The sequence below is a fragment of the Vidua macroura genome, chromosome 16 (genome assembly GCF_024509145.1).
Source record: "Vidua macroura isolate BioBank_ID:100142 chromosome 16, ASM2450914v1, whole genome shotgun sequence".
Classification (NCBI taxonomy): domain Eukaryota; kingdom Metazoa; phylum Chordata; class Aves; order Passeriformes; family Viduidae; genus Vidua; species Vidua macroura.
In genome coordinates, this window is record NC_071586.1 from 15,797,374 (window position 1) to 15,811,899 (window position 14,526).

The 14,526-nt window shown below is 53.6% G+C and overlaps 1 protein-coding gene and 1 non-coding gene across 4 annotated transcripts in view; one reads left to right on the forward strand and one right to left on the reverse strand.

The window, feature by feature from the left end:
* Positions 1–552: 552 nt before the first annotated feature.
* On the reverse strand, positions 553–643 carry LOC128815656 (small nucleolar RNA SNORD60). Its single transcript, XR_008439693.1, has one exon. It is a non-coding gene; the product is annotated as a small nucleolar RNA SNORD60 (small nucleolar RNA).
* Positions 644–1,080: 437 nt separating this feature from the next.
* Positions 1,081–14,526, forward strand: part of TRAF7 (TNF receptor associated factor 7) — a 30,470-nt gene continuing 17,024 nt past the window's right edge. For 2 of the 3 annotated variants that reach the window (XM_053992328.1, XM_053992330.1), the window contains exons 1-4: positions 1,081–1,166; positions 11,293–11,411; positions 11,616–11,673; positions 12,699–12,790. In XM_053992328.1, the coding sequence (XP_053848303.1) occupies positions 11,331–11,411; positions 11,616–11,673; positions 12,699–12,790 (231 nt within the window). In that variant the 5' untranslated portion in view covers positions 1,081–1,166; positions 11,293–11,330. Of the gene's footprint in view, positions 1,167–4,762; positions 4,835–11,292; positions 11,412–11,615; positions 11,674–12,698; positions 12,791–14,526 lie in introns of those variants that run through there. The other variant, XM_053992329.1, reaches the window with a different exon arrangement.

The window sequence follows — 14,526 nt, forward strand, 5'->3', positions numbered from 1 at the left end:
AAAATTTGCTTTATATATAACCCAAAGTAAAATACAATAGTAAAGCATTTACTAGTAAGGCTGCTCTTGAGACTGGGAAAACATTACAGGAGTAACTTATCTTCCACGGAGCTAAACAGAAAAAAATATTTAAATCCTCCACCTACACACTGTAGCACTAGAGTTAAGAGTGTAAATCCCTTCACTTACTCACACTACTGCACCCACCACCTTACCAGGATATTCACCTTGAACTAACCCATGAGGCAGACTACAGGTCGGTGAATTCTTTCCTCCAGCCCATTCCGCGGCTGTTTCTTTGTGCTTTGTGCCTCGCTGTAGAGCAGGAGCATTTCCCCACGGGGCTCAGCCCCACTTACCGCAAACACCAGAACAGGGGACACCGCCTTCTACCGGCCCAGAACGCCGGGGACTGCCGCGGATCGGGCACGGAGCCTCCGGGACGCCGCCACCGCCGGGCCGCAGTCGCGGCCGGTTCCCGCCGAGCCCTGAGGGGAGAAGGCAGCGCGTGAGGGGAGGAGTCCGCCCGCCAGGCCGGGCCGCGGGAACCGCGGGCCTCAGCCGTGGCTGCTCAGCAGGGGCTGCGGCCGCCCGCCGCCCTCAGACGAGGTGTCAGAAAGGTAAATGTGGATCATCACCGGCCCGCCCTCGGTAATATCCCCGTTACCGGCCCCGCTCCCGCCACTCCCGTCCCGCCCCGCACCTCTGGCTGGAAAGAACGCACGCGGTCCACGCTACGTCTTTTATGGCCACTGCGATGCCGCTATTGGTCAGGCTGCTGTGGGCACAGCCAATCGCCAGCGTTTGGCGTGACCACCGCCCCACCTCCCCCAGCGCTGATTGGTCGCCGTTCTGCTCCCCGCCAATGGCGACGCGCAGCGCAGCGTGGCCCGAGGCGGCAGCTGCCGCCTTTTGATTGGTCACTGCAGGAGGCCGGGCAGAACCAGTAGCAACAGCGGTTGTAGCATGGAGTGCCTGTCCGCGGGGGGTGTTGGGAGTTGTAGTCCAAGCGGCTCGGCGGCGCGGGCAGGAAGCGGCGCACGGGACTACAAATCCCGAGGAGCGCTGCGCGCGGCTCTTCCGGGCCGGGCGGCGGGGGGGAGCAGGCCCGGGCGCGATGTGCCGGGACCGGGCACCGGCGCTGCGGCCGCCGCCGCCGCTGGGAGGTACGGGCGGGCCGGGGGGAGCCGGGCGGGCCGCGCCGGGCGGCTCCGTGACGGGAGGGGCCGGCCGGGCCGGGGGCGCTGGGCCGAGGGCCGGGGAGGTGCCGGCGGAGGCTCCCCGTGCCCGCCGCCCGCTGTGTCCGGGGCTGCCGGCAGCTCCGCTGGGGCGCTCACAGCAGCTCGAGCATCATCTGCGCTGTTCTGTCCCCGGTGAATGCCGCCGGGGTCTCGCTCACCGCCCCCGGTGTGTTCGCTGGGTCTCCTCGCGGACTCCGCTTAGCTTTGGCTTTTTTTCTGCTCAGTTTTGTCGTTTTCCTGCTCCGTTCCTCGTCCGAGCGCAGCACGTGTTGCTGCTGGTTCTTTCCTGCCCTCCCAGGAACCCCATCTCCCTGGGCTTTGGGTTCACAGTGTACAAAATGTGGGCTGGCCGGGGGTCTCCGCGGCTGCCGCAGAAGAAGTGCAGGTGTGGATCGGGGCTGGGGGCTGTGAACTGTGGGTTCTGAACTGTGGGCCAGGGGCTGTGAACTGTGGGCCGGGAGTTGTGAACTGTGGGCTGGGGGCTGTGAACTGGGGGCTGTGAAATGTGGGCCGGGGGCTGTGAACTGTGGGTTGTGAACTGGGGGCTGTGAAATGTGGGCCGGGAGTTGTGAACTGTGGGCTGGGGGCTGTGAACTGTGGGTTCTGAACTGTGGGTTGTGAACTGTGGCTTGTGAACTGTGAGCTGGGGGCTGTGAACTGTGGGCCGGGGGCTGTGCCGTCCTCTTCTCGCCTCAAACCAGCTCTGGGGCTCTGTCCCCTGCCCCTGACAGACGCTGCCAAACGGTGGGATCCTTGACGGGTGTGCTGGGAAGGGCTCCGGGGAGGATTTCCCTCGGGCTCCGGGGAGGATTTCCCTCGGGCTCCGGGGAGGATTTCCCTTGGGCTCCGGGGAGGATTTCCCTCGGGCTCCGGGGAGGATTTCCCTTGGGCTCCGGGGAGGATTTCCCTCGGGCTCCGGGGGGGATTTCCCTTGGGCTCCGGGGGGGATTTCCCTTGGGCTCCGCTCCCTTTGGAGCTCTGCCGGGGTCACAGCCAGCGGCAGGGCCGGTGGGTGTTGCAGGAGTGGGTTTGGCACCAGGTCCGGGCGCAGCTGTGTTAAGAACCGTGACCCAGCAGTTGTCTTGCCCGCTGTGGCAGCGTCGCTCTGCCTTTGTTTCAGTCCCAGCAGTGTAATTCTGCCTCCCCGTGCGTTTTCCCCCCGGCGATGTGTTTCCAGGCTGCACTGAGCACTCGGGTTCCTCTTGGACAGCTGCAGCGTTTTGGCCTCGAGTGTTTGGCTGCTGCTTCCAGGCACAGCGAGGATGGTGGGGCTTACAGGAGAGCGTTTGGGGGTGAAGGATGGTTCCAGAAAGCCCTTGATGAGTGAAGGTAGTGTGAGATCACAGAATCCCAGAACTGTTTAGGTTGGAAAAGACCTCCAAAACCACGGAGTCCACCCTGTGCCTGATTCCAGCCCAGAGCTCTGAGTGCCAAGTCCAGGCATTCCTTGGACATCTCCAGGGACAGAGACTCCAAACCTCTTTGGGCAGCCCCTTCCATGAAGAAATTCCTCCTGATGTGCAACCTGCACCTCCCCTGGCAAGGGAAATTCCTAAAATCCTTCAGGAAGCTGCAGGAGCGGGTCCTGTCTGCTGGATTCCCTCCAGGCCCTGGGGTCCCCTGTCTGGAGCAGGGAAGGGACAGGCTGAAGCTCCAGCACTGCGTTTGGTTTGTGTGCAGGTGACACTGCCTGCAGTCAACACCAGCTGGTGGTGGAGAGCTTATGAAAAACCCCACAAAACTCAGGGGACAAAGAGGTTGCAGATGAGCTAAAACCTAAAACACCTGACCCAGCAGGACATTTCTTACACTCTTTAGGTGTCAGTCAGTGCAGGAAGGACATAAAACATGAACAGAAGCTCAGCATTACTGACAGGATGTGGCACCTCCACCTGAGGGAGGGAACGTTTTACCCTGTGGAAATGGGAAACCTGAGCCACAGTGGTGTTTCCAGGCAGGGGACGCTGGTACCTTCACTGCTAACACTCAGACAGGGCTTTTCATATTGATTGGGCTCAAGGAAGGAAAAGAAAAAACCCCAAGCCATGGCTGTGGGGTGGTTTGATTCCCTGACCCGGGGGATCCCAGGGTGAGCCCTCCTGTGGCAGCACAGCCCCTGGTGGCCTCGAGCCATGTGTGAACTCCACATGGAAGTTTGTGTCCCCTGCCTGAAGTCAGCCCTTCCCTTCCCTTCCCCTTCCCTTCCCTTCCCTTCCCTTCCCTTCCCTTCCCTTCCCTTCCCTTCCCTTCCCTTCCCTTCCCTTCCCTTCCCTTCCCTTCCCTTCCCTTCCCTTCCCTTCCCTTCCCTTCCCTTCCCTTCCCTTCCCTTCCCTTCCCTTCCCTTCCCTTCCCTTCCCTTCCCCGGGCTCCACAACCCCGAGGTGCTGCCGGAGCCTCAGGGAGCCCTGCAGGCTCTGGGTGGTTGCAGAGCAGCGTGTGCTGGTGCCAGCTCTGCCCTGCTCCTGGGGCTGCTCCTGGGCACTTTGCAGCCTCAGCGGGGTTCAGCCATGGGTCACCCCGAGGGCTGAGCGTTCCCCTGTTCCCAGGGCCCTTCCAAGCCCTGCTGGCCCTGGGTGTGGGATTTCCTGGAGCGTGACTGCGCCTTTCTCACGCGTTATCCCAGCCAAGCCCAGGTGTGGCAGGAGGAGGGCACTGGAGAGAAAATCCTTCCTGGGTTCCAGTACTCGGATTACGTGGCCGTGTTCAGTCTCTTGGAGCTCTTCCCTCCCGGTTTTTATTCCCTTTGCCATGGGCATGGTGAGGCACACACCAGCACGTCCCTGTGCCCGTGGGTTGCATCAGGGGGCGTAGGGGACAGCTGGGACAAGGAGGGAGGCAGCTGGTTGCTCACACGGGTACGTGTCACCCCTCTTTGAGCTCAGCAAGTCCCCCAGGAGCCTAAAGGCAGCAGCACCCCAAATTACCCCTTCAGGCTGCTCCTGCTCTGCCTTGAGCACAACCTTGGAGCTTCAGAGCCGCCTTTGAACGAGGTGTCCTGGGGGCTGGAGCGGGGCAGTGCCTGCTCCTGGGACAGCCCCAGCTCTGGGAGGGCTGTCCTGGCAGTGGAAGTCCCCCACCACCACCAGTGTCTGTGTTTTGGCCGAGTCCTGCTCCCCAGCTCTGCCTTTTTGGGTAACTGGATTTCCCTGGGTTGTCTCTCCAGGCAGAGAGTGCGTTGCTGTTCGTTACGCAGAATTCTGAATAGTTTGGGAACTATAAAAGAGAGTGAGAAACTCAAACTCCCCTTAAAGCAAGCGAAGGGCTTTTCTGTCTTCGGAGCTTTCTCTGATGGGGGGAATAAATCCGTGTGTGCTTGGAGAGGGTTGTTTTTCCTGCACTGAACTGAACCCGGAGCAGCCGGGGCAAAGCCGGGAGGCAGCGTGGAGATTGGCTGAGCTGTGGGATTTTCCAGCTGGATTTACATATCGCCCACTGCTCCGCATGCCTTTGTGTTTACATCACTGGGGAGCGATCCACACACGCACACACGTAGCGGAAGAGGCACTTTGGCCGAGGAGAAGCCTGTCCCCAGCTCAGGAACTCGGCATGGTGGTGGCATCTTGCCGGGCTCCCCCGCTCCAGGATGGCCAAGGGTGAGTTTGCTCCAAGGAGAAGTGTTTGATCCGGGTGCTGGGCGTCAGGCTGTCGGCAGCATTCCCGGGGAAGCTGCTCCCCTTCAGCAGTGAGGGAGGAGCTGTTTTCATCCCCCCGTGGGGAGCAGGAGGTACCTGGAGTCCTGCAGCAGCTTGGAAGGGGGTACCTGTGGCCCCTCCAGCAGCTGCAGCTGTGTTACACTGATTTTACAGTCCTTCAGAGTGACCTTTGCAAGGGCACGGAGTGCTTGATTGCAGCAACCCAGCAAGTGTGTCCTGAGGTTGGTCTGGTGTTTCAGAAGTGGGAAACCCTCGATGTTCCTTAGGCAGAGTTGTGAGCACAGAAGCCAAGTTTGTAAGGAGAGGCCGTGTCCCCTGGAATTCTGAGTCACCCTGGGGGAGAGTTTAATCTGTGGTGTTTGGGGCTGTGGGACACTGAGTGGTGCTTCTGTCTCAAAGCTGTCAGTAGGTTTGCCATGGTGGAAGTGTCCACATCTCCTGATTTCTTTTGGAATCAAGGATTTGGTGTTGTTTCTCCCAGGATCACTAACTTGATTGATGAGTGTTGGTGTCTACAGGTGCCTCCTGCTTGTTCTCAGTGGCAAAGCCCAAGGGAACTGTACAAAAAAAGAGCAGGTGACAGGAATTTGCTGGATTTTTTTTTTTCTCTGAAGGAGATGATGCATTTCAGCTGGATTTTTGAAGTGCTCTAGTTGCATCCAGAGGGCAGAGAAGCGTGTGTGTCACGAGGTGTCAAATCTTTGGAGGATGCTGGGGGGAACAGGGGGTGGAAGTGCTACTTTGTGCTTTTTGAGTCATGGTTATGGGCTCAGGTTTGCTATGACTTGAATCTGGAAGAATCCCTTCGTGTGGTGGGGTGGTTGCAGCTTTCCAGAGGATGCAGTGCAGCCAGCCATAAGGCAAAGCAGTTGAAAAGGCCTCAGCCATGGCACAGGAACTGGGGAATAAAGGAGAGAGGAGCTTTGATTGCTTTGGCTCTAGCAGGACTCCAGGAGAACAGAATCCAGGTGAGACAAACATTGCTCTGGCTTCCTTGGAAGAACAGAAGCCAAATTTCCCCATCCCCTGGTCTTTGCTGCTGCCCTGCCATGTCTTCAAAGGTTTTCAGTTGAGCTGCAAGCCCCTCTCTCTGTCAGATTTGCAGCAGGGAGACCAAGAGCAGAGCTGAGCCAGCCCACAGGACCCCGTGGGGTCTTGGCAGCCGTTTGTTCTCTCTGTCAGACAGGTCTGAGGAGCACCAGTGAGCACCAGCTGTGGTGTGAGTGGTGAGGGGGGCTGTTCTCAGCTTCTGGAGCTGGTATCTTCCATCAGGGTCTGCCTTGCACAGAGCTGGCTGCTCCCTCCCGAGGAACTGCAGCAGCACTGAGATTTTTGCCTTGGAGGGGGAGGACGTTGGTTTCAGGGCTTGGCTGGGGTTTTATTCTTTTTCCTTCACCAAATCCACAATTTAGCAATGTGATGTTCTCTGTTCTTTGAGGGAGCATGTGGAAGAGCACAAGCTGTGAGAGGCACAGCACACAGCTGTGCAGTGGCAGGGCCAACTTTTAAAGCACCTTTTGATTAAGGTCCTTGTGTGGCAGAGCTGTGGATGTGCCTGTTCCTGCCCAGCAGTGACTGAGGAGCTGCTGAGCCCACACAGGACAATTTCGGTTGCAGGGTCAGAACTGGGCTGCATAACAAAAATGGTTTTGTATGTGGATCCTCCCAGGTTACCTGAAAAGGAAATAAAACTTCAAATGTAGCTTTGTGTCATGGAACAGCACTGGATATTGGCATCTGTTCTGACTTCTAATTTAGTTTTATTTTTCTGGGAAAATTAAGGTGCTTCGTTTCACCAGAGCAATCACTTTTGATCCAGCCATGGGAACATTTGAAAGCTACAGCTTCAGGTTTTAACATGAGGTATTGCAAATACTCTTCTATCCCAAGGCTTCATTATCCTTTAGGAAAAGCACCAGATGAAATGCTTTTCCTTTCTGAACTCCATTTGTTCAAAGGCATGGCAGTGTTCAAACAGCTGTTGAATGTGCTCTCTCAGTCCTGCAGTCAGTGCAAGCGCTGGTAAAAGTAGCAGCAATTAAAAATATCCCTTTTATTTTTATTGATGATGGCTCAGTACAATTATGGCCTCACCGTAAGACACTCGGGAAAGCTGGTGTGACTTATAAGAAAAGCTTATAAACAGTAAAAAGACTGTTCCAGAGATTCATCAGGTGGAGGTGCCACGTCCTGTCAGTAAGGCTGAGCTTCTGTTCATGTTTTATGTCCTTCCTGCACTGACTGACACCTAAAGAGTGTAAGAAATGTCCTGCTGGGTCAGGTGTTTTAGGTTTTAGCTCGTCTGCAACCTCTTTGTCCCCTGAGTTTTGTGGGGTTTTTCATAAGCTCTCCACCACCAGCTGGTGTTGACTGCTGGGAAGAGCTGAGTGTCACCTGCAGACGTGGTGATTTCACTGCTGGCTTTTATTGCCCATCTTCACCTGGGGGCAGGACCGGGCTGACTCAGCAGTGGTGCTGGGAGCCCTGGCCTGGTGCTCCCTGGGCTGAGGAGTGACCAGTGGGCTCCACTGCCTGCCTCTGTCTGGCGTCTGACACCAGATGACACAAGCAAAAACGACGCAGCACAGCCTTGGTCACGATGAAGAGACTCATTTATTTTTTCTGACTCCAATCTTTTATAGTTCTCAAAAGGTGCCAGTGGGTTGGAGGGTGAACGTGCCACCTCTCCAAGGACACTGGACAAACTACCTGTACATCAAATTTCTCCGCCTCTATGAAAGAATGCAAAACAACAGGTTGTTTACAGAAAGTTGTGTGAGAAAGTTCTCTACAAGAATGTAAACTCAGAAGGCTTTAGAAAACTCTTGATAACCAGGGCGACAGGCGTCCATCGAGAGGAGCCTGTCTCAGGGATGTGCTGCAGCTCTGCATTCCTCACCCCGTGCTGTACAGGTCAGACCAGATGCTGACAGTCCTCGTCACCCTGATGGTCCCAGAGTAGTTAATTACCCCACAAACACCCTGTGCCCTTGGCACCTGCCTGTGCTGCCCTTGTCCCAGGGAGCTGTCGGTGCTTTTGTGGGAGTATTTCCCTGGGGCTGTGCCAATACTCTCAAGGATGTGTAACCCTTCTTGTTGTAAAAGCTCGTGTCTTACGCCATAAATACCCAAGCAGTGAGATAAGGAAGTTCACGTCAGCCAGGGCAGGATAACCATGCCTGCCTCTCCCACTGGCAGGCACTCCTGCTGTGGGACAATTTGCCAGCCCAGCAGTTTCCTTGGGGGTGAGTAACCTCCAAGAGAGCTTCAGTGGGCAGAGAGAGGGAATTAGCCAGGCCACTGGTCCTGATTCTCCTCCCAGCTCTGCAGTGATCTGTGGCTGATCCTGTTGAATCTCCCCTCAGCAGTGGGGAGAGGGAGCACTGCTTCCCTCTGCAGCTGCCTCTGCAGCTGCTGCTGGTTGGGTTTTTTCTTGCCTGAATTACTAAAGTAGGATTTTAAGGCTTTTCTTCTCATTGAGTCTCAAAAGCCTCGAGTTGATCCCTGTGATGTGCAAATGCTGAAACCTATCCCTGCCCCCCTCTCACATCTGGTTATGATCAGCTGTGGGATTTACTGAATATTGGGTCCCCACAGCTTCCTTTTTCCAGGGGAGATTTCCCCCCCCTCCCTCTTTGTTTACTGTAAAAAACAATGATGTTGCATGTTAAAAAAAATTAAGTCCAGGCAAGGAGAATGTGGATCACAGGCTGGGTTCCCAGCACCAGCCACCCACGAGGGACACTCATCCTCCAGGCCTGGGAGCACAGGACCGTGTAGCTGGCAGGGTTCAGATGCCAAGCAAAGGTGCAGAGATTTTTACAAGTGCTGTAGGAAGTTGGTATTAATGTTGGCACCATCAGCTCTTTTCTGCCTCCTTTTAAATTCTTTGATATCAGTTGGAAAAGGTTCTGATGGAACGGAAGGTGTGAGGAGCTTGTCAGACAATGCTCTGAAGAGGCATCTGCTCTGCAGAAATGCTCCTGTCTGTGGTGGTGCAGAGGTTTGGGCTGCAATCAGGTATTGCTGTGGCAGCCTGGCTGATATTCTGCTGGACGTTTTTTCCATTGCTCACATTCCTCTGGTCTCTGCTTGCAGCAGACACCAGCAGGCTCCCTGCTGCTGCTGCTGCTGCAGGTACCTTGCTCAGCCAAGCTGCAGGCACAGTCAAGCTTACAAGCAGTGAGTAGGAAATGTATTCCACATTCCCTTCCCCACTTTGGATTTACTGGAGTTTCCAGGCAGGGATTGAAGGGTCATTGCAGTGGCTGGAGTGGCTGCAGTCACTGTTTGTGGCACATCTGCTCCAGCCTTTAATGCTATCACAGAACTCCTCATGCTGTCAGTTCACCCCCATTTTTGTTTTCCCTGTCTCTGAGTGTTTCCCATTGCTTGAGTCTCCATCTGTTCCATCTGAAGGTGATACATACCCTGAAAATGAGAGGGAACAAAGCTCTGCCTGAGTCTCCAGACAGCCCACGATCCTCCATCAGGGTGGGATTCCTCTCTTCCCATCTGGGAATGACTGTTTGCCCTAAACCCCAAGAGGAATATTTGATGTGCAAGGTTCCCTTAACCTCAGCTGACATGGCTGATGAAGTGGGAGCAAATGCCTGCTCCTGCCTTGGAGCAGTGCAGGATAAAGGGTGTGTGGGTAGGTGTTGCATGGATTCATATCCCTGGAAATTTGAATATTTCTCTATTTCCAGCCAATTATGGGAGGAGCAGAGTGCTGAGTCCCTTTTCCAGAGCAGAGTGCTGAGCCTGGGTGTGCTGCTAGATGTAGGGAACCTGTGGAGAGGGGAATTTTAGGGATATACACGTTAATGGACATGAGATAATACAGCCTTGAGACGGGAAATCCCAGGAAATGCGGCAGTTCGTGCCGTCGCTCGTGGAACTACTTGCTTTGCTTAATTCATGAGCACTGCATCATCTGGAGACCCCAGCTGGAGACCTCTCATCTTCAGCCTTTGTAGTTGAAGAGGGGAATCATCAGGCTTGTGCACAAGGGGGGAGTTTTTGCTGGGAGGAAGCCGAGAGCTCCAGTGGCTCATCCAAGGCTGCCAGAGGGAGAGAGGCTGAGGCAGTGGGGCTCAGATCTCCTGGGGCCAGTGGCCCAAACCCTTTGTCTGCCCTCTGCCACCTCCCACCCTCCCTCTGCTCTCTGTGCCCTCAGGAGCACAGACAGGAATAGAAGGATCCAGTGGCCAAAGCCAAACCTGTGGCTTGCTGGAGCCCAGCTTTAAACTCTGCAGGTCTCCCTGATGCTGCAGCACAACTCTGCTTCATTCCTGCTGCTTTTGAGACAACTCCAGACTCTGTGCTCAGCACCTCCTCGGGGATCTGGCATTTGCAAGCAGCCAGGACAGCGCTGTCACGTGTGTGGAAAACATTATCCAGATCCCTGGATTTCAGACTGGTTTTGGGTTTGGTTTCGGGGTTTCCGTTTGTTTGGTTTTTCTTTGGAATTTTGTTTTTTTTTTTTTAATTTTTGAGCATAGTTGTTTCTGAGAGTTTAGACCTGAGCAGCAATCCCCTGCTCAGGATTCTGCTGTTCCTGGCTGCTGCCAGCTGTGGGACCCAGAGCTGCAGGGAGCACTGGAAGTGCTGTGTCAGGCCCTGAGCAGAGCCTTGGCCGAGGACAGCCCCAGTGTCACCTCTGCAGTGTTCAAAATGCAGAGGTGTGCCCAGCCCTGTGTGCCAGGGCTCTCCGGGGAGGTGGCAATCCCTGCACAAATCCCAGGCCACAGCTGCGTGCTGTCTCTCTGTGAGCCTCAGTTTCCCTTTCTGTAAAGTGGAGAAATCGCAGTGGTGTTTTTATAAAAGAGCCTGGAGATTTAGGACTTGTCACTCCCAGGTGAGAGAAAACCAATTGCTAGAAACACCTGAGACACTTCACCTGCCCACTGCCAGGCTGAGCTTTGTCCTCTCTGCCCGAGCCAGGAGCACCTCTGTGTGATGGCAGAGGAGCTGCAGCTCCTTCCTGAGGGTGTCTCTGAAGGAGACTGAGAGCATCTTGTCAGATTTGCTGGGACAGCAAAATAATTGTGCCCTGAAGCAGTATCAGGTTTCAGCAGAGGTTAAAGAAAGCAAATTCCACGTGTTTCTGCAGATTATTTTTGTGGAATTCTTGACTTTGCAAACTTAATGAACCAGTGGAGGGAGAGAAATGAGACTCTTATTAAAAGATAATCATATACTTAAAAAAATGCTGAACACTCTCCTAAGAACAATTTGAAGCAATCTGACTTTGTCCTCGCCTCTTGCTTCTGAAAATCCAGGTTTATTTGAGTTCAGGTAAACACTTGGGCTTTGTGCTGCAGGGGAGCGTTCTCTGAGCCCAGGGAAATACCCACAAGGAGCCTAACTCCCTTTGTGTCCTCCTTCTCCCACAGAGCAAGCTTCCCATGACTAACAGATGCTGGCCTAGATTATGAGCTCAAACAAGAACGGTCGCTACAATCGTTTCTCCAGTGGCACAACAAGCATCACTACTTCTGAGAACACTAACGGGGTAAGGCCACTGCTGCAGGCACAGGCAGGGGACAGGGCTGCTTCCTGGGCTCTCATCCTTTCTTTTGAAATAGGCCGTTTTCTTGCCACTTAAAATCTCACTATTCACAGATGAAAGCTGGGAATGTGTCTGCAGTATTTCACCAGCTCAGGCAAAGTCTGAAGGCTTTAAATGCCCTGACATTCATTTTTTTCAATATTTCAGACAAGAATGGAAACAACTTTTGGACCAGCCTTCTCTGCTGTGACCACCATCACAAAGGGTGAGTATTTCATGTGTACTGTGTGTGATCCCAGCGTGGTTGTTGTCCTTTTACAGATCATAAAGCTGTTGGGAGAATCTCTCTGGTCGTTAACCAGGTGTTGAGGGGCTGGGTTTGGCGTTACGCAGCCCAAGGGTCCTGACAGGATGGAAATGAGCAGGCACAGGAATTTTCTCTCCTCAGTACCACTGGGAAGCCCTTGCTGAAAACAGAGTAGTACAACAGGGTTTGATGCTGAGCTCAGCACCAAATCGTATTGATCCCTGTGACAATCATCACCAATGCTGAAAATTTCCATCTTCCTTCTGTGCCTGACTGTGAGTCACTCTGGAGCTTTGGTAAAACCTCGTGGCCATTTTTAGCTCAGGCAGGAGGGGATGCAAATGTCCCTGCTCATTTACAATTCCTGTGCCTTGTTCCTCAAAGCTCAGCAGGTGAGGGGAGCCTGAGCCCTGGCACGTGGGGTGAATGTAGGAAGAGGCCTGTTTTCCTTTTGGGATACAAATATCCTTCCTTTAATAGAAACAAAAAGACTTGACACTGATTTTGATAAGGATAAGAACATCTGCCTGAGAAAAACGTTTGGATTACATTTGTCCTGGACTCTGGATGGTTTTGGACTCCCAAATATTTACATTCAGAGTTTTATACGTATTAGAGTCAGTTACATGATCTCTATACAAATATTTCATATTTAATTTAGCATGGCTCCCCTGTGCCTCAGGGATATCCAGACCTCCCTGGATCCAGGCGATTTTTACTGGTGACTGAGATATGTGGGAGTATAAAGTTTCCTTTTAATAATATTTTTAAGCTGTGGATCTGACAGGATATTACCTGTGCTCTTTTCTGGGCAAGCTCTCAGAGATCAGGGTTGTTCTAAGTCCAGTCATGAACTAGCATTGGAGCATCCCTAGTCTTTTCCTTTTCTAAGGAACACTTACAGCTACAGAGGCTGTCCCATAGCTTGGCAATGTTTCTGAGGAGCCTAAATGCTTGTTTTTCTTTTTAAATTCCCTGTAAAGCTGATGGGACCAATACTTTCAAGCAGCACCGTCGGACCCCGTCCTCCTCCAGCACCCTCACCTACTCCCCACGGGATGAGGATGATGGCATGGTAGGTGTTGCCAGGACCCTCCTGACTGGCTTAGCAGATCAGAAGTGAAATGAGAGGTGTCTGGAGCTCCTCTGGACTCCTCTGCCTCCCTCATCATTCTCTGTGTAACGTGTGCCCCAGAGGCAGGACCAGCCTCAGCGTTGCTGGTGCCGTGGGGAAGCAGCTCACGCTCACCTGGGGCTTCAGGCTGGAGCTGCTGCTGCTGCTTTTCACACTGCTTGAAAGCCTGGGAACTACAAATCCCAGAGCCTCCTGGGGAGGGAGTACCTGGCTCCTGGGACAGCAGGGAGCTCGGGAGGAAACAGCCCCTGCCAGGGATGTCTGGGCTGAGACTGGGGCCAGGCACTCTCCGTGTTGGATGGATCCCAGCTGGCTCTGCTGGCCACAGAATCCATTCCTATTCCCACCTCCAGATGGGGCCTCTGACCACGGGGAGCGGGTTTGAAACCTGCAGATTGGGATGTTGGACACGACGGGCTGTGCTGGGCTTCCCACACAAACCATTCCCGGGTCTCCCAGTATCTTGGTGGTAAAGCAGTTCCCAGTTTTGTATCCAGCTTTCTCACTCACTTCTGAGTACGTTCTTTTTGGGTAATTTAGTGATTGAACAGTCTTCAAGGTTAGCTGCTTGGAGAGACATTAAATTAGCTACATCAATTAAATCAAGAACAGCATCAGCAAAGCAAACGTTGATGAAAGGATGGACAGCTCTGAGGCTGGACCTTCTCTTCTCCCTGGTGCTCCAGCTACATCTCACAACCACAAGCTCTGTTCAGATCTAAACATGTTAGTAACAAACTTCAAATTAAGTATTTGTAGACATAGTCAGGTTACAAGACCCAATTTCCAAGGCAGGCATAAATGGATCATTGCTGCTGGAGTTAGAGACTGGGGTCAGCAACAGCGTGGAGCTGCAGCACTTCTTAAAATAAATTTGACACCAGATTGCAAAGAATTTTATTGTCAGCATCCTATAAAGTTCCTTCTGTTGTTCAGAGGTCTTGCTGTGTTTTATGTGAGCCCGTGGGGGTTTTGTTTGTTGTTGGTCTTTTTTCTAACAAGTTCTTTGAAAATTTGCCTGGTGTCCTTGGCAAGTGCAGCTCTCCAGCCCACCACTGACCCCACGAGCTGGGCCAGTGTTCAGGCCACCCCTGGCTGTCAGCACAGCCCCTCTGGGCTGAATGCTGGGCTCACAGTGCCCTTTTCACAAGCTGGGCAGTTCTCACAGGGCAGAGGGGAGGATTTTTCCAGAGGAGGGGATGCTGTGAATATTTCATTTAGCCAGGTCTGATAAAGAAACTCTCTGACTCCTTTGAAAACTCCACTGGCATGGACTGGGGTGTGCAGCCAAGAATGGGGGAGATCTCTGCTGGGAGCCAGCTTCAATCCTCTTGGGCAGTCTCAGCCCACTTCCCCTGGAGCGATAAATATTCTTTAGCAAAAATAATGAGAGGATTAATGAGTGGTTCAGGAAGCAGTGTGAGGTGCTGACAAGCCAGAACCGCCTCAGTCCTCCTCTGCCTGCTGCTCCAGGCAGACTCACTAACCCTCTTAGGAAGCTTCATTTGCTTTGTCAAGAAATAATCTGGGATTTCCCTTCCTCATCACTGAGTTTTCCCTCCTCCAGAAGCTGCCAAGGGCTTCTCAGCCATCAGAGAGACAGCTGGAGACCAGTCAGAGCCCTCCTGTGACCTCCACCACCCCCTTTTCTTTCCTTGTAAAGCTGCTGTTAATGA